Source organism: Ursus arctos, unplaced genomic scaffold (genome assembly GCF_023065955.2).
Source record: "Ursus arctos isolate Adak ecotype North America unplaced genomic scaffold, UrsArc2.0 scaffold_19, whole genome shotgun sequence".
Taxonomy (NCBI): domain Eukaryota; kingdom Metazoa; phylum Chordata; class Mammalia; order Carnivora; family Ursidae; genus Ursus; species Ursus arctos.
Window position 1 is genome coordinate 28,306,331 of NW_026622863.1, and position 23,757 is coordinate 28,330,087.

The 23,757-nt window shown below is 49.1% G+C and overlaps 1 protein-coding gene across 1 annotated transcript in view; it reads right to left on the minus strand.

The window, feature by feature from the left end:
* Positions 1-23,248, minus strand: part of FA2H (fatty acid 2-hydroxylase) — a 47,956-nt gene extending 24,708 nt beyond the window's left edge. Inside the window, exon 1 of the mRNA XM_026495214.4 lies at positions 22,919-23,248. Coding sequence (XP_026350999.1) covers positions 22,919-23,188 — 270 coding nt within the window. The 5' untranslated portion in view covers positions 23,189-23,248. The remainder of the gene's footprint in view (positions 1-22,918) is intronic.
* Between the last annotated feature and the right edge of the window lie 509 nt (positions 23,249-23,757).

The window sequence follows — 23,757 nt, forward strand, 5'->3', positions numbered from 1 at the left end:
TCATGCTTCCTGGAAATGGAAAACAAATCCACTTCGAGGAGAGCAGTGGCCCAGGACACTGAACACACCATCTTAAAATGCCACTCTGGATAGGACAGTGCCCAGATACAAGGGTCAAAGTTGCAATAATCTGGGCCATATTAATAATCTTTGGCCAAGGACAACGGGATAAGCAGAACTAAAACTGCCTCAGACTGATACAGGAGCACTAGCATTTTATTTTGCCAAATAAATATATTTTTTAAATTTATCATCGGCAGCATTTCGTAAATGAAAGGAAATTTCCAGACCAAATAGGTAGGAAACGCATACTTGCAGAATAAAAGGCAATTCTTCCTCAGGAAGGACATTTGGCAACTTTAAACTGACATTCTTTTTCTAAAAAAGGTTCTTCCTATTTATAAACATTTTTTAATGCAGAAAAATTACAACCTAAAATTTTGTTTTTAATTATTTTCTTGGTTCAAAGTAGTCGGTGTGGGTCTCTATAAACTACAAGTAACAGGAAGTACAGCAAAATGTTCACTTGTTTCAGTTCTAAGGTTTTCGTTCATTCTTTCTTTTTTTAAAGATTTATTTATTTATTTGAGGGGGGAGCATGGAGAGAATCTCCAAGCAGACTTGTCACTGAGCGTGGATTCCCATGCGGGGCTCGATCCCACGACCCTGAGATCATGGCCTGGGCTGAAACCAAGACTCAGCTGCTCAACCCGCTGAGCCACCTAGGGGCCCTGCCCTTCAGGTTTTTCTTAAAAATTACTAAAAGCCCAGTTTCACAGGTAGGTGTTGGCTTCCAATGGAAACAGAACTTTGCCGTTTTTCCGTCTGTCTGGAAATATTCCAGGTGAAAGGAGGGAAGTGGGAGAGAGCCACACCCGCACGGCACTGGCTCACTGGCTTGCAGCCCCAGCGCCGAGCAGCTGGGGGATCCCCTCAGGACAGGGCCCTTGAACCCTGGGCCAGTCTCGTGTGAATGAAGGCTGGCACTGGGGTGCACTGCCCATGCCTGAAGGATGAGGAGGAGAGGGCGGCGGGGAAGGGAGCAGGCACCGCTTCCTCCTGTCCTCCTCTTCCCTCCCTCGGCTGCCCCAGCTTAATCTCAACCCGAGAGAGCTGGAGCCACCAGGTAGCAATGTCGTGGGTGATAGGCTCTTGGCAAATACATTGCAGACTGACCGTATAAGCAAGGTGCTCTCCGGGTGGCCTCATCGTGACCACACCCCTCCCTGGCAGAAGCCCAGGTTATTAATCACAAGGCCGTCCACACCTCTGGTCTGGGAGGAGACTTCAAGGAGAGAGGGCGAGTGGCACGTTGGTACGGCCAGGAGCAGACACACGCAGACACCAGGGAGTGTCCTCCAGTGTGTCTTTCATTGACTCTTTTTCTCGAGTCTACTGTGGGATTTCAAAAGCTCTAAAAGGCTTCTCCACACAGAAACAGGGCAAAGCCCCTCCCGAAGATGGGCTCCCATTCCCACTCTGGGGAGGCTGCTCCGGTCTGCCCCCGGCACAGGAGCCCCTGTGCCGCACACACTGATCTGGGCCGCATTTTCCAGCCTTCCGCGCCCCAGTGTTTATTTTATAGTCGAGCTGGGCTCACCCTTGAATTCCACAGGCAAACACCATCCATGAATCAGAAGTGTGTAAAGGTCACTCCTGGGAACTAGGCTATAACTCAGGCTTTGAAAGATTTTGTTTTCTAAAGTTTCTTGGAAACTTCCACAATGCATTATTTAAAAGACTCTCCTGATCTGGAAGCAAGCCAAAGAGATCTTTAAAAACCAAATAAGTGTCAGAAAGCGAAGAACATGTGTGTTCTTTTCCAGTATTTGGAAATTGTTCCACCTTCAGGTCGAACGTGTTTCAGTATTTTGGAAAGGTGAAGTGAGCATTCGGGAGTCAGGCTCTCACCGGCTTTTGCGAGAATGGTCAGCCCAAGTGTGAATGAATGTGGCTTAATCTGGGGTGTGCAACCCACCCGTGTAAGGTGACAACTTTCTTAGAGGCTCCACCTGAAGGACACAGAGGGTCGTGGGGCAGCAAGAATGGAGCTGAAGACCCACCCCATCGTCCTGGCTCCTCCTGACCTTTCCACCCTGGGAAGGCAGGCCGGAGCACAGCTAGAAGCACTTTTGGGATCAGGCCCAAGGCTGTCTGGGAGAAGCGTGATGAGTGGAGCAGGGTGGTGCTGGGGCTGAAAGCATCTTGCTCTCCTCACGCATTTCCCTGTGACTGTCTCCCAAGCCAGATCACGGGGTGGCTCCATGTGGGTAGAGATCCTGCTGTCTTGCTCACTGCTAGGTCCCCAGTAGCTGGCATGGGATCAGCATTCAGTGCCTACTGCATGATACAATAATGAGTAGATGGTGGCTTCCAGGCCTGAAGAGGCCACCGAAGTGTGGGTGGGGCAGGTAGAAAGAGAACTGCCCAATGCCTTCCAAAGCCTGTGTGTACTTGGACAGAGAAGGTCCATGTGCTCAAGAATGGCCAATGTGCTCCGCCAAGGAGACTGGGTGGGCAGGCACCACCCATCCTGAGGTGAGAACCACTGAATGTGCTGGGCAATATGGTGGGGGCAGCAAGGAGGGCATTCCCATCTTCTTGGGTCCTCCAGCCACAGTGCAAAGCTGCAGGAAGAGAAGCCAGTGGGACAGCAGTGCCAGTCCTAGCTTCCTCCAGGGCAATGCCAGTTCCTAGCTGCTCATGAGGCATTATATCCTCTTGGGTCAGCCCAAGCCACAGCTCTCCTCTCATGGACACCCCTGCCCCTTCCCCTGAGCTCCATCCTCCACCCTCTCTCACACTGAGTTTAGCACCCTCAGACCCAAACTCATGGACCACCCAGGAGTTATTCCTGCCAGCTCCCTAAGGTTCCACCAGTGCCCTCAACACACCTGTCCCTCAAGGAGGCAGCCCTTGGGGGGATCCTGGGGCAGGGAAAGCACTGGAGCCAGCCTCTAGTTCTAGATGCTGCGGATTCACCTCTAGACTAAGGGACCTGATTCTAGACCAGGCTCCATTATCAACTTGCAATGTGACCCTTGGAACAAGAAATTGCTTATCCCTAACAGGGCACCCCGAGGTCCTGCTCTGTCCTCTGAGGTCAGGCAGGTGACACCAATGAGTGAGGCAGGCAGGGTGCGGTTCATAACGCAGACTCACGTTGTTTGCATAATAAACACGGAGGAATACCCTCACCTCCACAAGGAAAGATGCTCACTCTCATTTTGGAAACATGAGGTACCATGAAACAAAACAAACACGCAAAACCATGAGGCACCCTGTTGCTAAAGACGAAAGAAAGAAAGGAAATGCACTGAGAGCAGTAATCAAAGGTCACTGTGCCTTGGTCTTGAATGGAGTGGACTGCGGTGAACCAGAGGGGTTGTGCCCTGTTAAAGGGGGCAGCCCTGACTTAGGTCCTGGTCAGGTGAGAAAGGAACTCAGGGTTGTAGACCTTCCAATTTCTAAGAAAAGCTGGGAAACCAGATTTTTGTGGGGAATCTCCAGATTTTAAAATTTGCTTTGCATTTAAAACAAGCAAACAAACCAATGTGTCTCAATACAAACGTGGCCCTTGGTCTGCAGGTTTGAAACATCTGGACGAGCCGCAGCCCTCCTGCCTCATGGTACAGCCACAGAGAAGGGCGCGCTCGGACAGGCAGCAGCCCAGGTTTTGTCCTCTCGTGCAATGTCCAGAACAGGGAGTCTAGGGGGGAGCTGGGGCTGCACCCACATGGGGCAGGCCTACAGGGTCAGCTGTGTCGAGGATCGGAGTGAGCTGGGTGCCAGAGCCCCAGCAAGGTTCGATGAGGGGTAACCCTCAGCCTCCTCCTCCCTCCAGCCTGGCAGAGAGGATTGGCTTCAAGAGGAAGCACAAGTGGGTGGCAGACGCTCTTCTACTGGTTCTCTTTCCCCTTGTGTGACTGGAAAGGAGAAAAAAATCGTGATGGGGCAAGAATGATGGTGGAGACACAGGCCATGCACCAAGGATGTTACGTCCAGGGCCTTGCTTTCCGGTACAGAGGCCTGTTCTGGGTGGAACTATGTAACTCCCCACCCCACCCCAAATTCATATGTTGAAATGCTGGCCCCCCCAGTATCTCAAAATGTGACCTTATTTGGAGGTAGGGCCATTGTAGATGGGATTAGTTAAAATGAGGTCCTTAGAGTGGGCCTTAATCCTATATGATTTGTGTCCCTAGAAAAAGGTGAAATTTGGAGACAGACACACACACGGGGAGAAGACCAAGTGAAGACGAAGGTAGAGACAGAGGTGAAGCATATGCAAGCCAAGCAACAGCAGAGATTGCCAGCAAACCACCAGAAGCTAGGGAGAGGCCTGGAACCCATTCCGCCTCACAGCCCTAGAGGGAACTAACCCTACCGACACCTCAGTCTAGGACTCCTAGCCTCCAGAACCCTGCGACCATCAGTCTCCGTTGCCTACGCCACTCAGTCTGTGGGACTCAGCAAGGCTAGCAAACTAACACCAGGCCTGAGCCGGCTTCCTCTGGGATCAAGACTGGGCCCCAGAAAGAGAAGGGATTCAACCAGGAGAGAAAGCAACAGGGAGAGGAGGCATCCAGGGCCACGTGGAGAAAGAGTCTGCCTCTCATCCCCTGCTGGAGACAGCAGAGACCGGGGTCTTGTCATCCACACAGCCTTCCTACCAGATCGGCGGGGGCAGCCCACACAGAGAGCCCACGACGGGGGAGACACGCAGGCACCAAGACATGCAGGCACTGCCCCTTCCTCGCCCTCTGTTTGCTCTCCGGCCCGCCAGGGGTGGCCTTGGTCCCCTTCCTCAGGGCCTGCAAAGTCACTCCTCGGTTTTCTCGTTCAGTTTTCAGAGGCGGGCTGAACTGGGAGCGGGGCAGGGTGGAGGGAGGGGGCCAGTCCACCCGCCTCTGCCTTTAGTGGAAACCTTGGCCTACTTTGCCCTTCGCCCTCCCCTGGAACACGCGGCTCCTGGGACAGCCAGGCCACGTCCACGCTGAGCACCATTACCAGCCCACATGTGTAGCTGGCGTCCCCCTGGTACCCACGCAATTCTCCCCGAGAGGCTGGCAGGAGGTATTCCACAGAGGGAGGAATCGGGGGGGTGGGCACAGGGGGCCCAAATCCCTGCTTCCAGAAGCCTCACACCACAGCTAGGACAGCCAGACCGGAAACCGCTCCCAGTGCGGTCCCTCGAATGTTCTTCATGCACCAACTCGGCCTCCTCTGGCAGCACTCCCCAGGAGGCCCCCACGCGCCTGGCCTGGACTCTGCCTTAGCCCTCAGCCCTCCTCCAGGGCCCCAGACCCTATGGTGCCCAGGGAGGGTTTGCTTGGAGGGAGCCTGAGGGGGAGAGAAAAGAGAACAACAGAAAGCCTGCACGACAAACAAACACGCCGGCCTGGAGGCAGTGAAAGGCAGCAGTGTGCGGAGGGCGGGGGCGCAGGAGGCGGGGCGAGGGGGGGGGCGCTGGCATAAAGGAATGTTGTTCAGGAAAGCTGGGGCTGGGCACCCAGGGGTGGACAGATGGCCTTTTATCCCGCAGCCTGGGTTTGGCCCGAAAACCCTTTCTCTGAAATGACATGGTGCCCAGGCCCTGTGTCCAGCTGCCCCCAGCCTCTAGAGGCCCAAAGGAAGGCGGGGGGCTCCAGGTGCCCCACGTGCCTGGGGAGCACACGGTCCTGGGCAGGTAGGAAGGCTCCGAGAGTCTTTCTTCTGTGTTAACAAGCCCACCCCCGAGGCCTCCAGGGACCACTGGTTGCTCTCAGTAGCTAGAAATTTGGGACTACAACGCAGGTCGCAGGATCTGTTCGCTTTCATTTCTAATAAGCTGCCCTCTGTCAGACTAGGTCCAAATCGGACGCCAGGCCTGTCCTTAAAATGTTTCAAATACAGCCTTTCTGTACAAAACCAAAACACCAATCATAATACGTGGCAAGTGACAAGGCATGCCGAAAGCTCCCCCGCTTCGCACCCACCCACGATAGCTGCAAGGACATTGGCTCTGCCCCTGTATTCATGACAGGATTAAGAAAGGAGAGGGGAAAGCGAGTGGGACGTGTGTGCCTGAGGTGTGACCAACTTCTCCCTCTCAGGAGATGTAGCGGGTACGGACCACACAGTCCCGGCCTCCTGGATCCTTGACATCGGTTCGCCTGGTGTTGCTTCTCTTCACGACATGATGCCACTTGGAGGATGTCACCAGCAACCTCGTCACTGGAAGCAGAAGCCAGTCTAGGTGGGCAATCCAGAACATCGGAAAAGGGGGCCGGTGGATTAAAAATACTAAATTACTCCTCGAATCTCTCCAGAGTTTTCAGGCTGTTAACTTGATTCTCTACTAGCCGCCGTCAGGGACCCTCTGCATCCACGGGGAGCCTTTCCTCTCCAGCCTCTGACCTCAGATCACGGCACCGTTTCTAGGAAGGCACCAAGGGTCAAGTGGACATGTGGCTTTTTCCAATGAAAGCCTGACTCTGGAATTTGGAGCAGCTGGGAGCCCGGGGTTGGGGGTGGGGTGGGGTGGGGTGGGGGAGTTGGGACCTGGGCTTGGGCAGGGTGGACGGGAGGGCTCCCTGAGGCTCTCCTCCTCAGTCCCGCCTCACAAAATCCTGCCTGGCACTGCAGCGCCTGAGTTTCCACTCTGTCGGGAGGCATAAGCAGCCTTTAGGGAATGAGTTCCTCAGAATTCCCGGTCGTGGATTTGATATAGGACGTTTCTAGACTGTAGTCTCTCAAAACTTCGACCTCAAGGCACCTCAGGGCAGGCTTATAGAATGTGCTAGGCACAAGGGAAATACATTTAAACCATCTAAAATATACTATCTCCTCACTGGCCCAACTTCTATGTTAAAATACATTTTGGTTCATCATGTAACACTCCAATCTGTAAGGATTATCCTCAAAATACTATATTTTGCTTTTTTATTTTATTTTATTTTTTAAAAAAGGTTTTATTTATTTATTTGAGAGAGACAGAGACAGAGAGTGAGCAGGAGCAGGGGGGAGGGGCAAAGAGAAAAGGAAACTCCCTGCTGAGCAGGGAGCCCAACATGGGGCTCTATCCCAGGACCCTGGCATCATGACCTGAGCCGAAGGCAGACACTTAACCAACTGAACCACCCAGGTGTTCCTATTTCACTGTTTTTAAAAGGAGAAACAAAACCACTGTTTACAAATGACTCCATATATCACTATCTCAGAAACAATATTCCTAAATTTTCCTTTTATAATCTATTAGTTTAAGAGAGATAACTCACTCATTCTCATCTTTGGTTACAAACTGGCAAATGATTATATTGCCAAAAAACGCTAGCAGGTACCGAACAGTTTTGTAAGCAAAACAAAACAACCACCCCAAAAATCGACTTGCCTCACACCTGCTACTTTTTATAGATTCCAACCTACTGATCCAAACAATTCCCTCTACCCATGCCTAGATCTGGAATCTTCTAGAGGATGTTTATGTTCAGAGAGGTTGACTGGCTTGTCTTCAGTGCTAGTGTTAATTCTAGAATACAAGACTGTTGGACTCTGAGCCTGTGTCTTCTTTTCCACTGTCATTTAACCTAATTCCAAACCCACTGCACATCTCTTAAACTAGCAGAATCGCCACAGTCAGCCCTAGAACAGGTGTCTCCTGGTGAGCGACGGCCTGTACTCCCTGTTTTATGCTCAGTAAACACTATGTTTATACTCGTCACTATAAGGTGCTCTAGCCCCAGGGTGTGATGTCCTTGAACAACCCCAGGGCAAGCTGTCCTTCTGGGTGGTCAGTGGCTCTCCGATATCACTACCACTCAGGGACAGCACTTAATACACAGTCTGGTGTGGTCAAGGGCAAGAAGGAGCTATTTGTGAACCACACAGGGATATCAGCTTCCTGGACCACAGTCACAGGATTAGGACGCCATTATCCTTTGTTGTTTTTTTTTTTTTTAAGATTTTATTTATTTATTTGACAGAGAGAGAGGCAGCGAGTGAGGGAACACAAGCAGGGGGAGTGGGAGAAGGAGAAGCAGGCTTCCCGCTGAGCAGGGAGCCTGATGCAGGGGCTCGATCCCAGAACGCTGGGATCATGACCTGAGCCGAAGGCAGACACTTAACGACTGAGCCACCCAGGTGCCCCTAGGATGCCATTATCCTAATATACCTTTCAACTCTGGGCCACAGCTCTAGACCGATGCTACCCCATAGAATTTTCTGCAGTGATGGAAATGTTCTAGATCTGTGCTGTCCAATATAGTAGCTACTAGTCCCGTGTGTTAACTGAGCACTTGAAATGTGGCTCATGTAACTAAGTACTGAATTTTAATTTTAACTAATTTTAAATTAAATTCCTACATGTGGTAAGTGGCTACCATATTGGATAGCATAGCTCTAGACTACTGTTTGAAATCTCTACCTGAGTATTTCCTTGGCATTTCAAACCTAGTGTGGCCCCAGTGGACTCTGATGACCTCACCCCAAACCTGGGCCTCCACCCCAGTATTCATCATTTCCACATATTGAACCACCTCGTTGCTCAAGTTACCTTGGCCTCCTCCTCAATTCTTTCCCTTACTCCCAGCATTTAATCCATCAGCAAGTTATAGTGGCTCCACCTCCAAGATATTTCCAATTCCTACCCACTTCCTTTCGTCTCAATGGCGGCTCAAGCCAGGCAACCTCCCTCTGTCAACAACAGCGATGTCCCTTTAGCTCTCTTCCTGCTTCCACTCTTGACCCCCTTCAACCTACCTCTGCATGGCAGCCAGAACAACCTAGTAAAATACAAACCAACTTTGTCTTCCACTTAAAATCTTTCAGCCCATTGTTCTCAGGATAAAATCTAAACCCCATAATGAAGACCATGAGCTCTGCAGAGACAAGGTTCCTGCTTCCCTCCCCACCTTCACCCACACCACATTCCCCCTCACCTGCCACGCTCTAGTAGCATAAGGGCTGCCTTTTAGGGGGCACCTGGGTGGCTCAGTCGGTTAAGCATCCAACTCTTGATTTCAGCTCAGGTCATGATCTCAGGGCCGTGAGATGGAGCCCTGCATCAGGTTCCACACTCAGTGGGGAGTCCGCTTGAGATTCTCTCTCTCCCTCTCTCTCTGCCCTTCCCCCCTGCTCTCTCTCTCTATCTCTCTCTAACATAAATAAATAAATCTTCTCTAAAAAAAGAGCCTCCTTTTGGATTCTTAATGTCACCAAGTCCTATCATACTCCAGGACCTTTGTACTTGCTGTTCCCTCTGTTTAGAATTTTTTTTTTACCCAGTTCTCCTTTACGATAACTCCTTTTCATCCATCAGATATCAGCTCTTCAGAGAAGACACCCTAGACTACTCCCATCACAAGTTGTAGCTGTCACTTTGTCTCAGTCCCCATTCTAAAATATATTACCGATTCTGTTGTATAATACATATACACACATAGACTATTATATATACAATATATAAAAAACAGATATATAAACTATTCTGTTGTAGCTCCTAATCACCTATAATTGTCCTATTTGTCTCCCTCCCTCCACTGGCAGTTACACCCCATGAGGGCAGTTACAAGTTGTCTTCTTATTCCCAGCACCGAGCTCAGTCTGAGCATGAGGAGACATCGACTATGTTTCTGCTTGAATAGAGGAAGAAGCAGTGGGGAGAAGGTGGCCCTGCACACCCCTGGGACCACTTGGGGCCTTTGCCAGTCTCATCTTTGGAGACTGCCCATCCCTGACTGGGGTGAGTTCCCAGGTCCAGCCCTGCCCTTGTCCAGGGGAAGATGGAATGAGGGCAGCAGGTCGAAACAGACCCCCAGGCCCTAGCTGGGGGAAGGGACGACAGCGAGAGACTAGAATGTCACCACTCTCCAGCTCCTTGGGGGGTGGTTGCCAAAGAGGGTCTAAGCACACAGCATTTCAGTTTCTGGAAACATCCATCTCCCACCACTCAACAGATATCTACCTTTTCTTAGCAGAAGCTGGGGCTGAGGGGGCTTATAATCATCCTGATTCCATTTAATCCACATATTGGGTCTTACAGGTCTCATGCGATCTCACTGTAGCCACACAAATCCTGTAGGGATGCAGGGAATAAGAGAACCAAGGCTGGGAGAGTCTAAACAACTCACACAGTGTCACACAGCCAATGAGACACAGAGCTGGACCAGGGCACAGGTCTTGGGCTGCAGACCCCAGGCCCCTCCTCTTTCTGGATGGGTGGGCGAGAGGGTGGCCTGTCTGCACAGCTGCTCTGTGCCAAGCCCCACGCTAGGAGCTCGGGGATGCCGATTCTTTAGTAACCCCAGGAGATCTGCCCCCTGAGCAACTTTCATGCCTCCCTCCGCCCTTAGCCTTCTAGGACAGGGGCCTGAAAACTTGACGGTGCTTCTGAGCCACACGGAACATAGATTTCTGGGGTCCTGCCTCCGGAGAGTCTTTTTTCTTTTTTTAAGATTTATTTATTTGGGGGGGGAGGGGCAGAGAGGGAGACAGAAAATCTCAAGCAGACTCCCTGCTGAGCACAGAGCCTGATGTGGGGCCGGATCTCAGGACCCTGAGATCATGACCTAAGCCGAAATCAAGAGGCGGACACTTAACCAACTGACCCGCCCAGGGGCCCCATCTCCAGAGATTCTAATTTTATGGATTTGGGGAGTGCCCCCAAAGGAAAAAATATATATTATATAATATATATATATATATACTCATATAAATATATATATATATATATATATACAACATATTATGCTAATTAATTCTTTGATTTAGTTTACGTGTATGTTTTTTTCACTCAAATGAAACATCCAACTTTTCACACAAGTCTTCCATATCCAAATCTCTGTGGCCATGAGAGTGATTTTCCTGAAATCTAACACAGTTCTTGGTGCGTATCGTACTCACTTCCATCTAGGCTGTCTGAGTGGCTGAGTGGTTTAATGAGATCTGTACTGGGGGGAATGGTGTCTCCCCCCACCACCACCCAGACCAAACTCATGTTCACCCGGAACCTGTGAATGCGATTTTATTTGGAAATAGGGTATTTGCAGATGTGATCCAGTTAATTTAAGGTCATCCTGGATTAAGGTGGGCTGCAAATCCACTACGACTGGTGTCCTCAAAGGAAGAGGGGAAATTTGGAGATGCAGAGGCACAGGGAAGAGTGCATTTGTAGGATGGAGGCAGGGTGAAGTGATGTGCCTATAAGCCCAGAGCTACCCACCCCGTCAGAAACCAGGAAAGAGGCAAACAGATTCTCCTGCAGAGCCTCCAGAAGGAACCAACTCTGCCTGTACCTTGATTTCAGACTTCCGGGCTCTGGAACTGAGATGATAAATTGCTCTCATTTCAAGCCACCTCGTTTGTGGGATTTGTTACGGCTGCTCGAGGAAAGTAGTACAATATTACTAGAAATGTGATGCTTCACCCAGTCAAGTGCTGTTGCTTTATTTTTCCACTTATCGTTTAAGAACATACATCTCTCTGGGATGTCTGTAATATGACTACTTAATTGTTTTCCAATGTTTTATTACTGAAAATTTTTAAACTGTAGGCGAGCTGAAAGAACCTCACCGTGAACCTGTGTATCCCCACTACCGAGGACCTACCATTTATTTACATCCTACAGGTTCTTTTAAAAAGCAATCCTTAAAGGTTTGTATATATCAACATCTAACTCTTGTGATCATGAGGTCATATCCAAAAGTGTGATTACTAAGTAAGTGTTAAATTTATTTGCCTCCCTTTAAAAAATTTTTGATCTAATTTTCATATAGTAAAAGATGACCAATCTTTTTTTTTTTAAGATTGTATTTATTTGAGAGAGAGAGAGAGCAAGGGAGCATGAGCCAGGGGGAGGGGCAGAGGGAGAGGAACAAGCAGACTCCTCACTGAGCAGGGAGCCCAACATGGGGCTCGATCCCAGGACCCCGGGATCATGACCTGAGCTGAAGGCAGACACGTAACAGATTGAGCCACCCAGATGCCCCAAAGGTTATCAATCTTAAGGATGTAGTTTGATAAGTTTTGACAATTACATACCTCCTTGTAGCCAATGTCCAAATCAAGAAGTAGAACATTTCCATCATCCCAGAAAGACCCAGAAATCTATTTTTAAGGAGCTCCTCTTTTGATTTTGATGAACAAAGGTAGGGGGATAAGTATCCAGTTGGGATACTTGGCCAAAGGGACCAGTAGTGTGAGATTTACAGTGCTTTGCAAGAAAGATACTAGGTTCCCTGTTAGCAAACATGGCTGCCTCACTGTTCTTCTAGCCTCTACCACAGGCTGTGGACACAATGCAGGGAAGGCACACAGGACCACCCGTGTCCAGACTTCCAGCCACAAGGCTGCTTCCAGGCACTCTCTCCACACCCCTCCCCACCCCTGCATTCCCCGCTGAAATCATTACCATTCCATGACCGCTTGGACACCCACTTTGGATGCCCCCCCTCCCTTCCAGTCTTAGTGACTGGGGCCTGTCGCCTGCGTGGGCTTCCTTGAGCTGCTTCCTCTCCACTCTGGCCATATGACCTCAGGGTCCAGGGCATGCCAGACACCCCCAGCCTCTGAAAGTCAGACTGTTTCCCCAAGGCCAGCAACATGCCCCAGAAATGATGCTCAGCCCCTGTCCTGCCATTTGCTTTCTCTAGTGGAGCGAGGAGGGGGGGGTGCAGAATCCTGGCTGGAATGGAACAGAAGGAAGAAAGAGAGAGAAAAAACAAAACAAAACAAAAAAAACCTAAAGGCTGAAAACTAATAAAAAAATGAGTGATTTCGTTGGTACAGAATAAAGCCCCAAAATGGACCAAAATATATCTCTGAATGGTTGATGGGTGATAAAGGTGTTTTTTAAACCAGTGGGAAAAGCGATTATTCCATAAACCTACTGGGATAATCAGTTGGACCTTCGGAAAAATATAAACCTAAAATAATCTCTATTTTGTTCCTTATACCAAAAAAATTTCAGGTAGATAATAAATTTAAGAAAAAACAAACAATAACAAAAACATTAAGCATAACATTATTAGCAAGATACTAAAATATTTAAGATTTTATTTATTTTAGAGAGAGAGAAAACATGCATGCAAACACCTGTGACCAGGGGGAGGAGCAGAGGGGGAGGGGAGGGAGAGGGGAGAGAAAGAGAGAATCTCAAGCAGACTCCCCACTGAGCATGGAGCCTTACATGAGGCTCAATCTTATGAGCCTGAAATCATGACCTGAGCCCAAACCGAGAGTCAGACGCTCAACTGACTGAAACACCCAGGCACCCTGACACTAAAATATATTTTTTGAAGATTGTATTTATTTGGCAGAGAGAGAGTGTGTGCACAAGCGGGGGTAGGGGGACGGCAGGCAGAGGGAGAGGGAGAAGCAGGTTTCCTGCTGAGCAGGGAGCCGATGAGATGCGGGGCTCGATCCCAGGACCCAGGGATCATGACCTGAGCTGAAGGCAGACGCTTAACCGCCTGAGCCACCCAGGCACCCCTAAAATATTTTTTATGTATAAAATCTTAAAGCAGAGGTGCTCTTTCTAAGAATGATAGAACTATGTTTTACAACATGGAAATCTGAAAGGTTTAAATGGAGAAAAAACTTTAAATAAGTCAAAAGACAAATGAAAACTGAAGGACAAATAGTAACACGTATGATAGAAAATGGGCTTATATCCTTTATATATAAGGAGTGATTATAAATTAATAAGAAAAAGATCCCCCTTGGTTTAAGCACATGCTTAAGATCTGTCCCTATGTGTATGCAGTGGAAACACTGGGCACTTGGAGACCCGACACATTCCAGAATCTCTTAGAACTACACATTTCTCATCTATGAATTGGGAGAACTGACATCTGCCCCACCTACCTTAAGGGTTCAAATAGAAATATATGAGAAATACCTAGGGAAATGTATATTGCCATACAAACTATTAGTGCTAGAGGGATCAATATTAGCCAAGTGTTCTTTATCTGAGTCCCTGAAGACTCAAGTTGGAAAGAACAGCAAAAATCACCTAAACATGCAACTATTCACAAGCCAACTGACCATTTACAAGTTTAGTTCCTGCTTAAACATTGACTACTGCCTCCCCCAGATCCCCACAGCCTACCTAGGCAAAGTGATGGTTGGGGTTGCCATCATCTGACAACATACAACGTAACAAAATGCAAACCCACAACAAAGTGAAATCGAAAATCAGTGATCAAATACAAAAAATTTCATGAAGTCAATGAAACAGATAGAAAACCGTTTTACTCACAATTCCACTGCAAAATAAGGATCTGGCAAAATTGGGCTGTTTAACACTGAAACACAGGCAACCGGCAAAGGATGAGGCTCTTCAAAGGAAAACGAATGAGCTCTTTATCAAAGGATCAAGAGAGATCCCTAGCTCTTAAATACTCTTGCAAAAAGACTCTTTATGATCATGCTGTGAAAAGCCAATGTGAAGTTTGGAATGCCACATTGTGCTTTCATACAGTTTTGTCAGAACCACCCATGTACACAAAACCCACACGACTTGATTTGCTTTTTGCTCAATTTAAGAACCCACACGCCATTGCAATCTTAATTTGGTTGTCAGGTTAAAATAAACTAAAAAAATTTCGGTTTCATTTTCATTTTTAATTTCCTTTCCTTTTTTTTTTTTTAAAGTAACCTCTGCACCCAACATGAGGCTTGAAGTCATGACCCTGAGATCAAGAGTCTCATGCTCTACCAACTGAGCCAGCCAGGTGGCCCTTCATTTTCATTTTTAAAGATAATCAGTTCCCTTCTCCCAACCTCTATCCCATTTTCTATGAAATTCAGTCTTCATTTAAAGTAGATTCGTTTCAAGTGAACTTTTCCCCTAGGAGTCAATGACCTTCTTACTTAGGTCCAAGAAACTACTGAATTTTTAATGGCACCCTATTTCCAACCTGCAAAAGCCATTACACTTGGCATGCCAATGGGTCTTGCCTGGGATAAGAGAAAGCGACCACTAAATCAGGCTAGTCTGGCTTTGTCCCTGGCTTGCGGGGAGTGGTGTACAGGATCACAGAAACTGTCTATAGGCAGCTCCGTGTTGGTGTTCTTTATTCCTCAATGGCAGCCAATCTCAAAGTGTGAGCCTTGAATTGACTTAAAAAAATTTGAGGTCTGTCTTTCATCTTTGTGGATAAATGATGCACATTTCATAGACTTTTGTTATTATAGAAGACTAAGGACTAGGGGCACCTGGGTGGCTCAGTTGGTTAAGCTTCCGCCTTCGGTTCAGGTCATGATCCTGGGGTCCTGGGATTGAGCCCCATGTCAGGTGCTTTGCCTGCTTGTGCGCACGTGCGCTCTCTCAAATAAATAAATACAATCTTAAAAAAAAAAAGACTAGAGCTTAGCAACTAAGTGGGTTATTATGGACCATTAACATTTGAAACTTGTAAAACTAAAACTATTACAAGAGATCCACTTTCCAGAGGGAAATGTGAGCTAAGCACCGTTCGGAACGTTCTATGGGGCACAGAAGAATGTAGAGAACTAGAACTCTACCCTTTTACATTCTATTCCCTTTAAAGGAGAAATTAAGATTGCTTCACGTAGGTAATTATCAACCAAGTCTGTTGTAGATCGCATGGTTTACCTGTGTAGTCACCTGTTCTTGTATCAACAGAATTTCTGGCTGCCAGTTTTCCTATGACAGGACTTCACGACATATTTATATGCATCACAGTTCCCCAAATTTGCTTACCTGGTACCGCTATTTAAATACTTTGCAACATACTATCAAGGCAGGAAAACAAAATATTTGGAGCATCATGCTTCACAACAAAAAATCCTGGGTACAAAGTTTATATATCATATCGTCCTAGAGGAGCGGCAATTAGAGAAGATTGAGAACCGCAGTTCCTAGACCATATGCTTTAGAGAAATTTGCATGCAAAGACACAGGAAAGAGTAAATAGAACTGGAAATCCAGGCATCCTGGGTCCTGCCTGTGCATGTCATGCAGATACTTACAGCCACATGGGGCCGGTCACATCCCTGAGAGCAATGAGGGCTCTCGACTGCCTTTTTCCAAGGTTAACTCCATGCCTACCCTTGTAGGGGCCTCAGGGGCATGCGTGAATGGCAGTAGCCTGGTATGGAAGACACTGGCCAACTCCCTGGCTGAGAATAACTGCGGACAAAGGCAGAAATGAGTGACTCTCTTGATAGCCTTCCAACCTTTCCACCAAACTCCCAGCTCTTTTAGCCAACAAAGAGGAAATGGAAAGAGGTTTTTTGTTTGTTTGCTTGTTTGTTTTAACTTTGGAATTCTTGAAGTATCTTGTTTGTGCTAAGATTACCACTTTCCTTTTCAATTATGCACAGGTCTCGGTTTTCCAAGCAGCCCATTCATTCACTGATTCAAACATTGATTCGTTCCTGTTGGCATACACTGGTGTGCTAGTGTGTCCTAGAGGAACCCAGATGAATCAGACGGTTCCAGTCTTCAGAGAGTTTATAGTTTAGTTGAGAAGATAAGACACATAGTGAAAACACAGTAAATAAGGAAGAACATTATGAGCTCTGTAACGCAGGTGCAGGCAAAGGGTGGGAAGTTCCATGAAAGAAGTAGGCATTGGAGCTGGACTGAAAGGGTGTGGCAGTGGGGAGGCCCTAAAGGCTTAGGAATACTGCTGTGACATAACAAAATTCTCTTTAGAAAAGGTTGCAGGCACTGGGGTGCGGGAAGTATGGGCAGAGAGAGACCTGCCCGGGAGACTGTGGCAAGAATGAGCTTAGCGGGGCGCTGGCCAAAGCAGGGCCGTAGGGGAGACATATCCTGGAAGAAAGACTAAGGACGCTCATGAGGATTAGCATGTGGTCTGTGTAAGCCATCCACTCTGTCTTGCAGTTATTCTCCATTTTTTCCTTTCTATAGCCTATGGCTTCTCTAGGACAGAGCAGACAGCAAAGACAGTTGCTATCAAGAGTAAGGAAAACTCAGATAATCTCCCAGACATAGTATTGCACGGAAGAAGCCATCTAGCAGAGTACACGTTATATGGTTCCCTTTAAAATTTGCAAACTTTTCTGTGAAATGAAGAGCAAGAGAAACTAGCAAAGGAGACTGAGAACTAATCACCAGGGCTACAGGTGGTGGGGTAGGTGGAGTAACGCACCCACCTGACCCCAGTCTATATCCCCATACCTGGAACCCGTGAACATGTTACCTTACAAGGCAAAAGGGACTTTGCAGACGTGATTAAGTGTAGGACCTTGAGATGGGGAGATTATCCCGGATGATCCCAGTGGGCTTAGTGTAATCACAAGGGACCTTCAAAGTGAACTATGAAGGCAGGAGAGTCAGAGAAGAAGAGATGTGAGAGCAAAGGTTGGAGAAATGCAACTGCCGGCTGGGGGCCATGAGCCAAGTATACCAGCAGCTTCTAAAAGCTGGAAAAGGGGGGCACCTGGGTGGCACAGCGGTTAATCGTCTGCCTTCAGCTCAGGGCGTGATCCCGGCATTCCGGGATCGAGTCCCACATCGGGCTCTTCCACTATGAGCCTGCTTCTTCCTCTCCCACTCCTCCTGCTTGTGTTCCCTCTCTCGCTGGCTGTCTCTCTCTGTCGAATAAATAAATAAAATCTTTAAAAAAAAAAAATAAAAGCTGGAAAAGGGGATGCCTGGGTGGCTCGGTTGGTTAGGCACCCGACTCTTGATCTCAGCTTCCTGAGTTCAAGCGCCGCGTTGGGCTCCATGCTGGGTGTGGAGCCTACTTAAGAAATAAATAAACAAAAGCCATCATTTAAAATAAAGAAACAAACAAAAGCTGGAAAAGGCGGGGCACCTGGGTGGCTCAGTCATTAAGCATCTGCCTTCGGCCCAGGGCCTGATCCCAGGGTCCTGGGATCGAGCCCCGCATCAGGCTCTCTGCTCTGCTGGGAGCCTGCTTCTTCCTCTCCCACTCCCCCTGCTTGTGTTCCCTCTCTCACCAGCTGTCTCTCTCTCTCTGTTAAATAAATAAATAAAATCTTAAAAAAAAAAAGCTGGAAAAGGCAAGAAAATGGATTCTTCCCTAGAGTCCTCAGAAGGAAGGCTGCCCTGTTGACTCATTTCCAACTTCTAGAACCATAACAGAAAACATTTGCATTGCTTTAAGTCACTGAGTTTATGGCGATTTGTTACAGCAGCCATAGCAGGTGGAAAACTAAAGCATATGGTATCTGGCAGCTGTGTGAAGAGAGTGTATCAGGGAGGAGGAGTGGTGACTGCGTCGAGTTTGCTGCCAGACCAGGTGCGGTAAGGTGTGAACTGGTGAGCGGGTTTAGTGAGACAAAGGTCCCGATGATGCTGGCAAGGGTAGTTTCAGTGGTGCGGTGGGCACTCTGAGTCTTCCTGCACTTCGATGTCCTACCCCATTGAATTACTCAAGCCCTGGAGCTCTGAATGGCCAGACCCCCAAAGGCTTCCAGAAACACGTGTGGCAGAAACTGCATACTTCTCAACCACTCAGAGAGGGAAGCACCCTGTGGGATTAGGACCCAGAACCCAGAGTCATCAGACGTCAGAGTTAGGCCAACAGCAGTGGCTGGGGAGTTGAGGTTTGCTTTCCTCCAGTGTCTTCTCAAACAGAGGGCTTCTATCCAGAGGCATGGTCGGATGTTTGCCCACAGAAGGACCTCCCAAGGCCTGCACATGTTGGGGGGGGGGAGGGAGTACGAGCCACCCTTTCACAATTATTAGCCTCTTGGTGGCAGGTTTGGAGTGAGAGGAGGATTCTGGTTGAACTACAATAAAAGCTGTCGCTCTCTCACTAGAAAAATGCACAACCATGTATATTCTACACACAACTTCATCTCATTCACCAGTCCCACAAAATGATCCATAGAACACCAGGTTTAAGAACCTCTGCTTTGTATGTTTTCCAAAGCATGATATTTACTCCACTGAGGGTACCCGAGATGATTTTAGGGGATACAGGGATGAGCATTTCTTATCTGAATAGCTCTCTATTTTCAAGTGCATGTAAAACTTGTGATGTCACTGGTATTATTGCCTAGGGTGAGTAAGTGAGGAAAATAGAAAGTGAGTCTACCTAAGGATAAATATTAAGTATAATAGTTCAAGTGGTATACCAATTCAGAAAAAAAACTTGACAGCGATTCATGGATGACCCAAGTCTGGGAAACATAGTATCTATGACCTTGGGAGGAGATTTGAACCCAAAGTTCTTTCCTTATTCCTTTTAAATGTAGGTTGCAGCTCAGGGGCACTCAGTTGGCTCAGTTGGTTATGTGTCCAACTCTTGGTTTCAGCTCCGGTCATGATCTTGGGGTTGTGAGATGGTGCTCCACGTCAGGCTCCGTGCTCAGTGGGGAGTCTGCTTGGGATTCTCTCCCTCTGCCCCTCCCCCTGCTCGCATGCTCCCTTTCTCTCTCCCTCTTTCTCTCTCTCTAAAATAGATAAATAAATAAAATCCCAAAATAAATAAATGCTGGTTGCAGCTCGATAAATGGACCTCACGACCCACTAATGACGTGAGCTACAGCTGGAAGAACACTGCTCTTACCTGAGTTTGGAGTGAGGAGCTTGACCCTCCCTCTACCACCCCTGAGGGTCAGGATGGGAAGCGAGCTTGACTTCTCTGCTCAGCCATATCGCTCTCACTCGCTCTAGGTGGGCAGCTTGGCATCCTCAAGTCCAAGACCACGGCCACAGCAGACCTTGATTCATCCCAACAGTATGTTGGCTCAAACGAGTTTGACTTGTTTTGTGTGTGTGTGTGTGCCTTTGTGTGAGTGTGAAAGTGTGTAAGAGTACCTAGGGGTGTTGAGGGGGTGTGGCAAATTGGAGAACAGCGGAAACCAAAGGGACCAGGCCTTCTCCCTGGAAATTTCACAGCGGAGCTCCAAGACACTCCCCTCCAAGGACTACACTGGGAAAGAAAGACCCCCTAGAAGGAGTACCATTCAGAAATGAACTTCAGGGGCACCTGGTGGCTCAATTAAGTATCTGCTTTCTGCTCAGGTCATGATCCTAGGGTCCTGGAACTGAGGCCTGCACTGGGCTTCCTGCTCAGCGGGGAGCCTGCTTCTCCCTCTTCTCCTCCCCTCCCAGCTCACGCTCTCTCTCTCTCTCTCAAATAAATAAATAAAATCTTTAAGAAAAAAAAAAGAAAAAGAAAAAAAGGAATGACCTCCAAACAAATGGAGCTGGTTCATGACATTCCCCTTTCCCATCACCCCTCCTGGCCCTCACATTACAGGAGCTGGGCTCTAAGCTCTGCATATGTCAACATCGTTGGTTTAGCAAGAGGAGAGAAGGAAGATGAAGAAAGCAATATGGAGGTTGCTTGAAGGGCTTAGCCAGAAAGAAGGACAGAAATGTCTCCATTCAGGCTGTAAGAACAGGGCTTCTCTCTGTACAGGATACCCCATTCCAGATTTCCCCTCTGACTACCCTTCTCCCTCAATTTAAAGACAATGCTATACTAGTTTCCAGAAGACAAATCTGTAGACAGAAGCTGACAGGCAACTGGAGTATTGGGTAAGTATGGCTACTGGTCAAGTCTGAGTCATGGGTTTGTAAATGTGTTGTTAGTTTTTAGTTTTTTTCCCCACATCCTCCGACTGGGGCCCAGATGTAAGGATGCCTGCAACATGGTAACCCTGGGACTCTTGGGGTAACAGGTGAGCGCAGGGGTAGAAAGCAAATTTGGTCCTATATTCTCTGAGTCCTCCCTGAGGGTCAAGTTAGGCAAAGCAAAGTGAAGCGAAGCAAACCGTAGTGTTGGGTGGTTAGCAGAGCGGGGAGGTGGAGCCATCTGGGGCAGCTGGCCTGGGGTGATCCTTGCTATCTGGGAAGAGAAGCCACACCCTAAGGCTCCTGTTTATAGGACATAGTTACAGCGTAGGATGGCTCCCATTAGCCATCGCAAGCCTGGAAATCGCTAGTGTGCTGGTCCCATCCTCTCCTCTCCTGCCCTCAGCTTGAGTTATATCTATAGCTAAACCTCTCTGCCCCGTCAGCATGACCTGACACCGAACACCAACTTCCAGCATTCAGTTGGGCTACCACTGCAGAATGTTGAGTCCTGGCATTTTACCTATGAAATCTCCCAAATTTAAACTCTCCTTCCCTTGGTCACCACCACCATCGTGCAAGCCACCTTCACCTCTCGCCCAAGCTATGCAGCAGCCTCCTGCCTGGTCTCCTCACACCCACTTGGGCTCCCTCTATTCCTTCTTGGCACTGCGGCCAGGCTGTTCTTCCAAAGATGCAAATCTGACCACACCACACCCCTGCTTGACTGCATCCCTTCCCTGGTTTCCTGTCATTCTTAGAATCAAGTCCCAAATCCTGCCCACAGTCTAGGGGGCCCTGCATGATACAGCCCGGGCTGATCTCTGGCCTCCTCTCCATTCTCTCTCCTTGCCCATCAGCCTCTAGCCACATTGGTTTTATTTGTCTCTTGATTGTGTGAAGTCCTTCCCTTCCAAGGCTTCTTCACACATGCTGTTCCCTCTGTCCTGGAATGTTCATCCCACCACACTTCACCAGGCTAACACCGTATCCATTGATTAGCTCTCGGTGAAAATGTCACTTTCTCAAGAACACTCTCCTTGAATTCCTCATCTCCAAATCCACATTATGACGGTACCAGATAATGAAATAATCACTGTACCATTAGTATGTTCCCTCATTAGCCTGTTAATTCCATGAAGACTGTATTGGTTCTGTCCAATGGCGCCTCCCCAGTGCCTAGCTTAGTGCTGACAATCATTAAACAACCAAGTGAGTGAGTGAATAAATGACTGACGTATTAGACTAGATGGCCCTGTGCGGAGTCACCAGGAGCAGTGAGAGGCAAGCAAGTCCTTTTACCCAAAAGATCTAAAAGCACTTGCTGGGGCCACCCTGAAAACAAGAGGTAGAAGCAAGAAACAACTGTTGGCTTAATGCCCAAGCATGATGGTCCCACTGTCACCAGTCCTACAGCCGAACCTGGGGAAGGCCCAAGGAGTCAGTGTACCTCTGGCTCAGCCTACCTGGAGCCCAGTGGATAGGGGCAATCTTCCATATCCAAAGATCCTTGGGATGGAGACAGCATCGATTTTAGAGTCAGATACATTTGGCTTTTCCACTAACTAGCTCTTTAACCTTGGACAAATTACAGGGCCTCCCTGAGCCTCAGTTTCCTCATCCCAAAATGGGGATAACAAAACCTACCCCAAGATCAGTTGGAGGCTTAAATAGCATCATGAGGTTGTCCTGCCCAGCAGCATGCGGTTCACAGTGCTAATCCCCGCTCCCCAAAACACTAGCTTACCTCTGTCATTTCGCTCTTTTGGACATGCCAGCATGCAAGACAAGAAATAAAGGGAGGTCTGAGGGATGGGAGGGCAGAGTTCATCCAAGGCACTGCCCCAACCTCGCCACCTATCCAGGGAAGCCCTAGTGCAGACTTGGGCAGCACCAGGAAATCCAAACTGGCTGAGAAGGGTAACTGATCTGTGACTTTTGGAAGCAGCAGTAGGGTGAGATGGGGATGGGAGGACAGCTGAGGTTGGAAGCTATTATTCAACAGAAATGAAGAACAGATGCGAAGAGGGAGAGGCTGAGGAACAGGAAGGAAAGACTGGGAGTGTGAGGGGCTAGTAAAAGTGATCCAAATTGTCAGATGTCAAAGGCTGCAGAAGGCACAAGTAGGAAGGAGGGAGTAACTTGGGAGGTGGTAGTAGAAGTAGCAGGAAGAAGAGGATCAGGTCAGGAGCAATGACGGAGAGGAAGGACAAGTCCTGGTGAGGGGGGCGGGTAGTGACCTGTTACCTGGAGAGAAGGGGGAAGCGAAGGTGAGGGCGGAGGCTGTCACCTTGGGTCCTCCTAGAGGGCAGGTGGACTGGGCTTGCCGGTGCGTGGAGAGTGAGGGAGGGAAGTAGTGTGTGTGGGGGGTGTCACCCCGCGGCTGGGAAGTACCTGAGGGTCTCCTTGCAGCTCGCCCACGTAGTACTGCTCCAGCCAGCGGCGCGCGTTGGCCGAGTGCCGGTGCGGCGGCCCGTCCAGGTCGGCACTAACATCCTCACCAGCCCGCGCCCGCAGCAGCTGCTCGCCCCCCGGGTGGTGCCGCACGAAGCCAGTGAGGTCGTAGAGGCGGGCCCCGCAGCGGACCCAGCAGGCGCCGGCCGCCAGGCGCCGCTGGACCTCGGCGGGTGAGAAGGAGACGGCGGGGGGCGGAGCGGGGGCCATGGCGGGAGACCGGAGCTCGCAGCTGGAAGCCCGGACTTCTGCTCGGCGGCAGCCCAGCTCTCCTCTAACATCCCCGGAGCCCCGGCCGCCTTGACGGGCCGTCCGCCACCGCACCTGCTCATTTGCATGCCGCGCTCCCATTGGACGCTGGGCCGGACGCTGCCCGGGCCCGGAGGCTCCCTCTTCCTCATTGGCCGAGGGGAAGCCCGGGCGACCGAAGCTGGGCGGGCCACCCGCTGCGGGCCGCCAGCCAGGTGGCCCCAGGCAGGTAGAGGGCGCGCCCGCCAGGTGTGTCCCGTCGCAAGAGGAGAGCTAAGGGGACGGGCAGATGCAGGCGGAGCAATTCTTCCTGTCGCGGGTGGCTGCATGGACGGACATCCCCGGTGGACTGATCGCTATTGGAATAACTTACTGCTGCCTGTTTGGGAGAAACTTGCAGCTTTCGATTCTCAGGCTCCAGGAGGGGGCGAAGAGTGGGGGAGGCAGGGCGAGGACTAGAGTAAGGCGACTGAGGCTCTGGGCTCGGGCGCCCCCAAACTCTATAATCACAATATATAATATTTTAATGT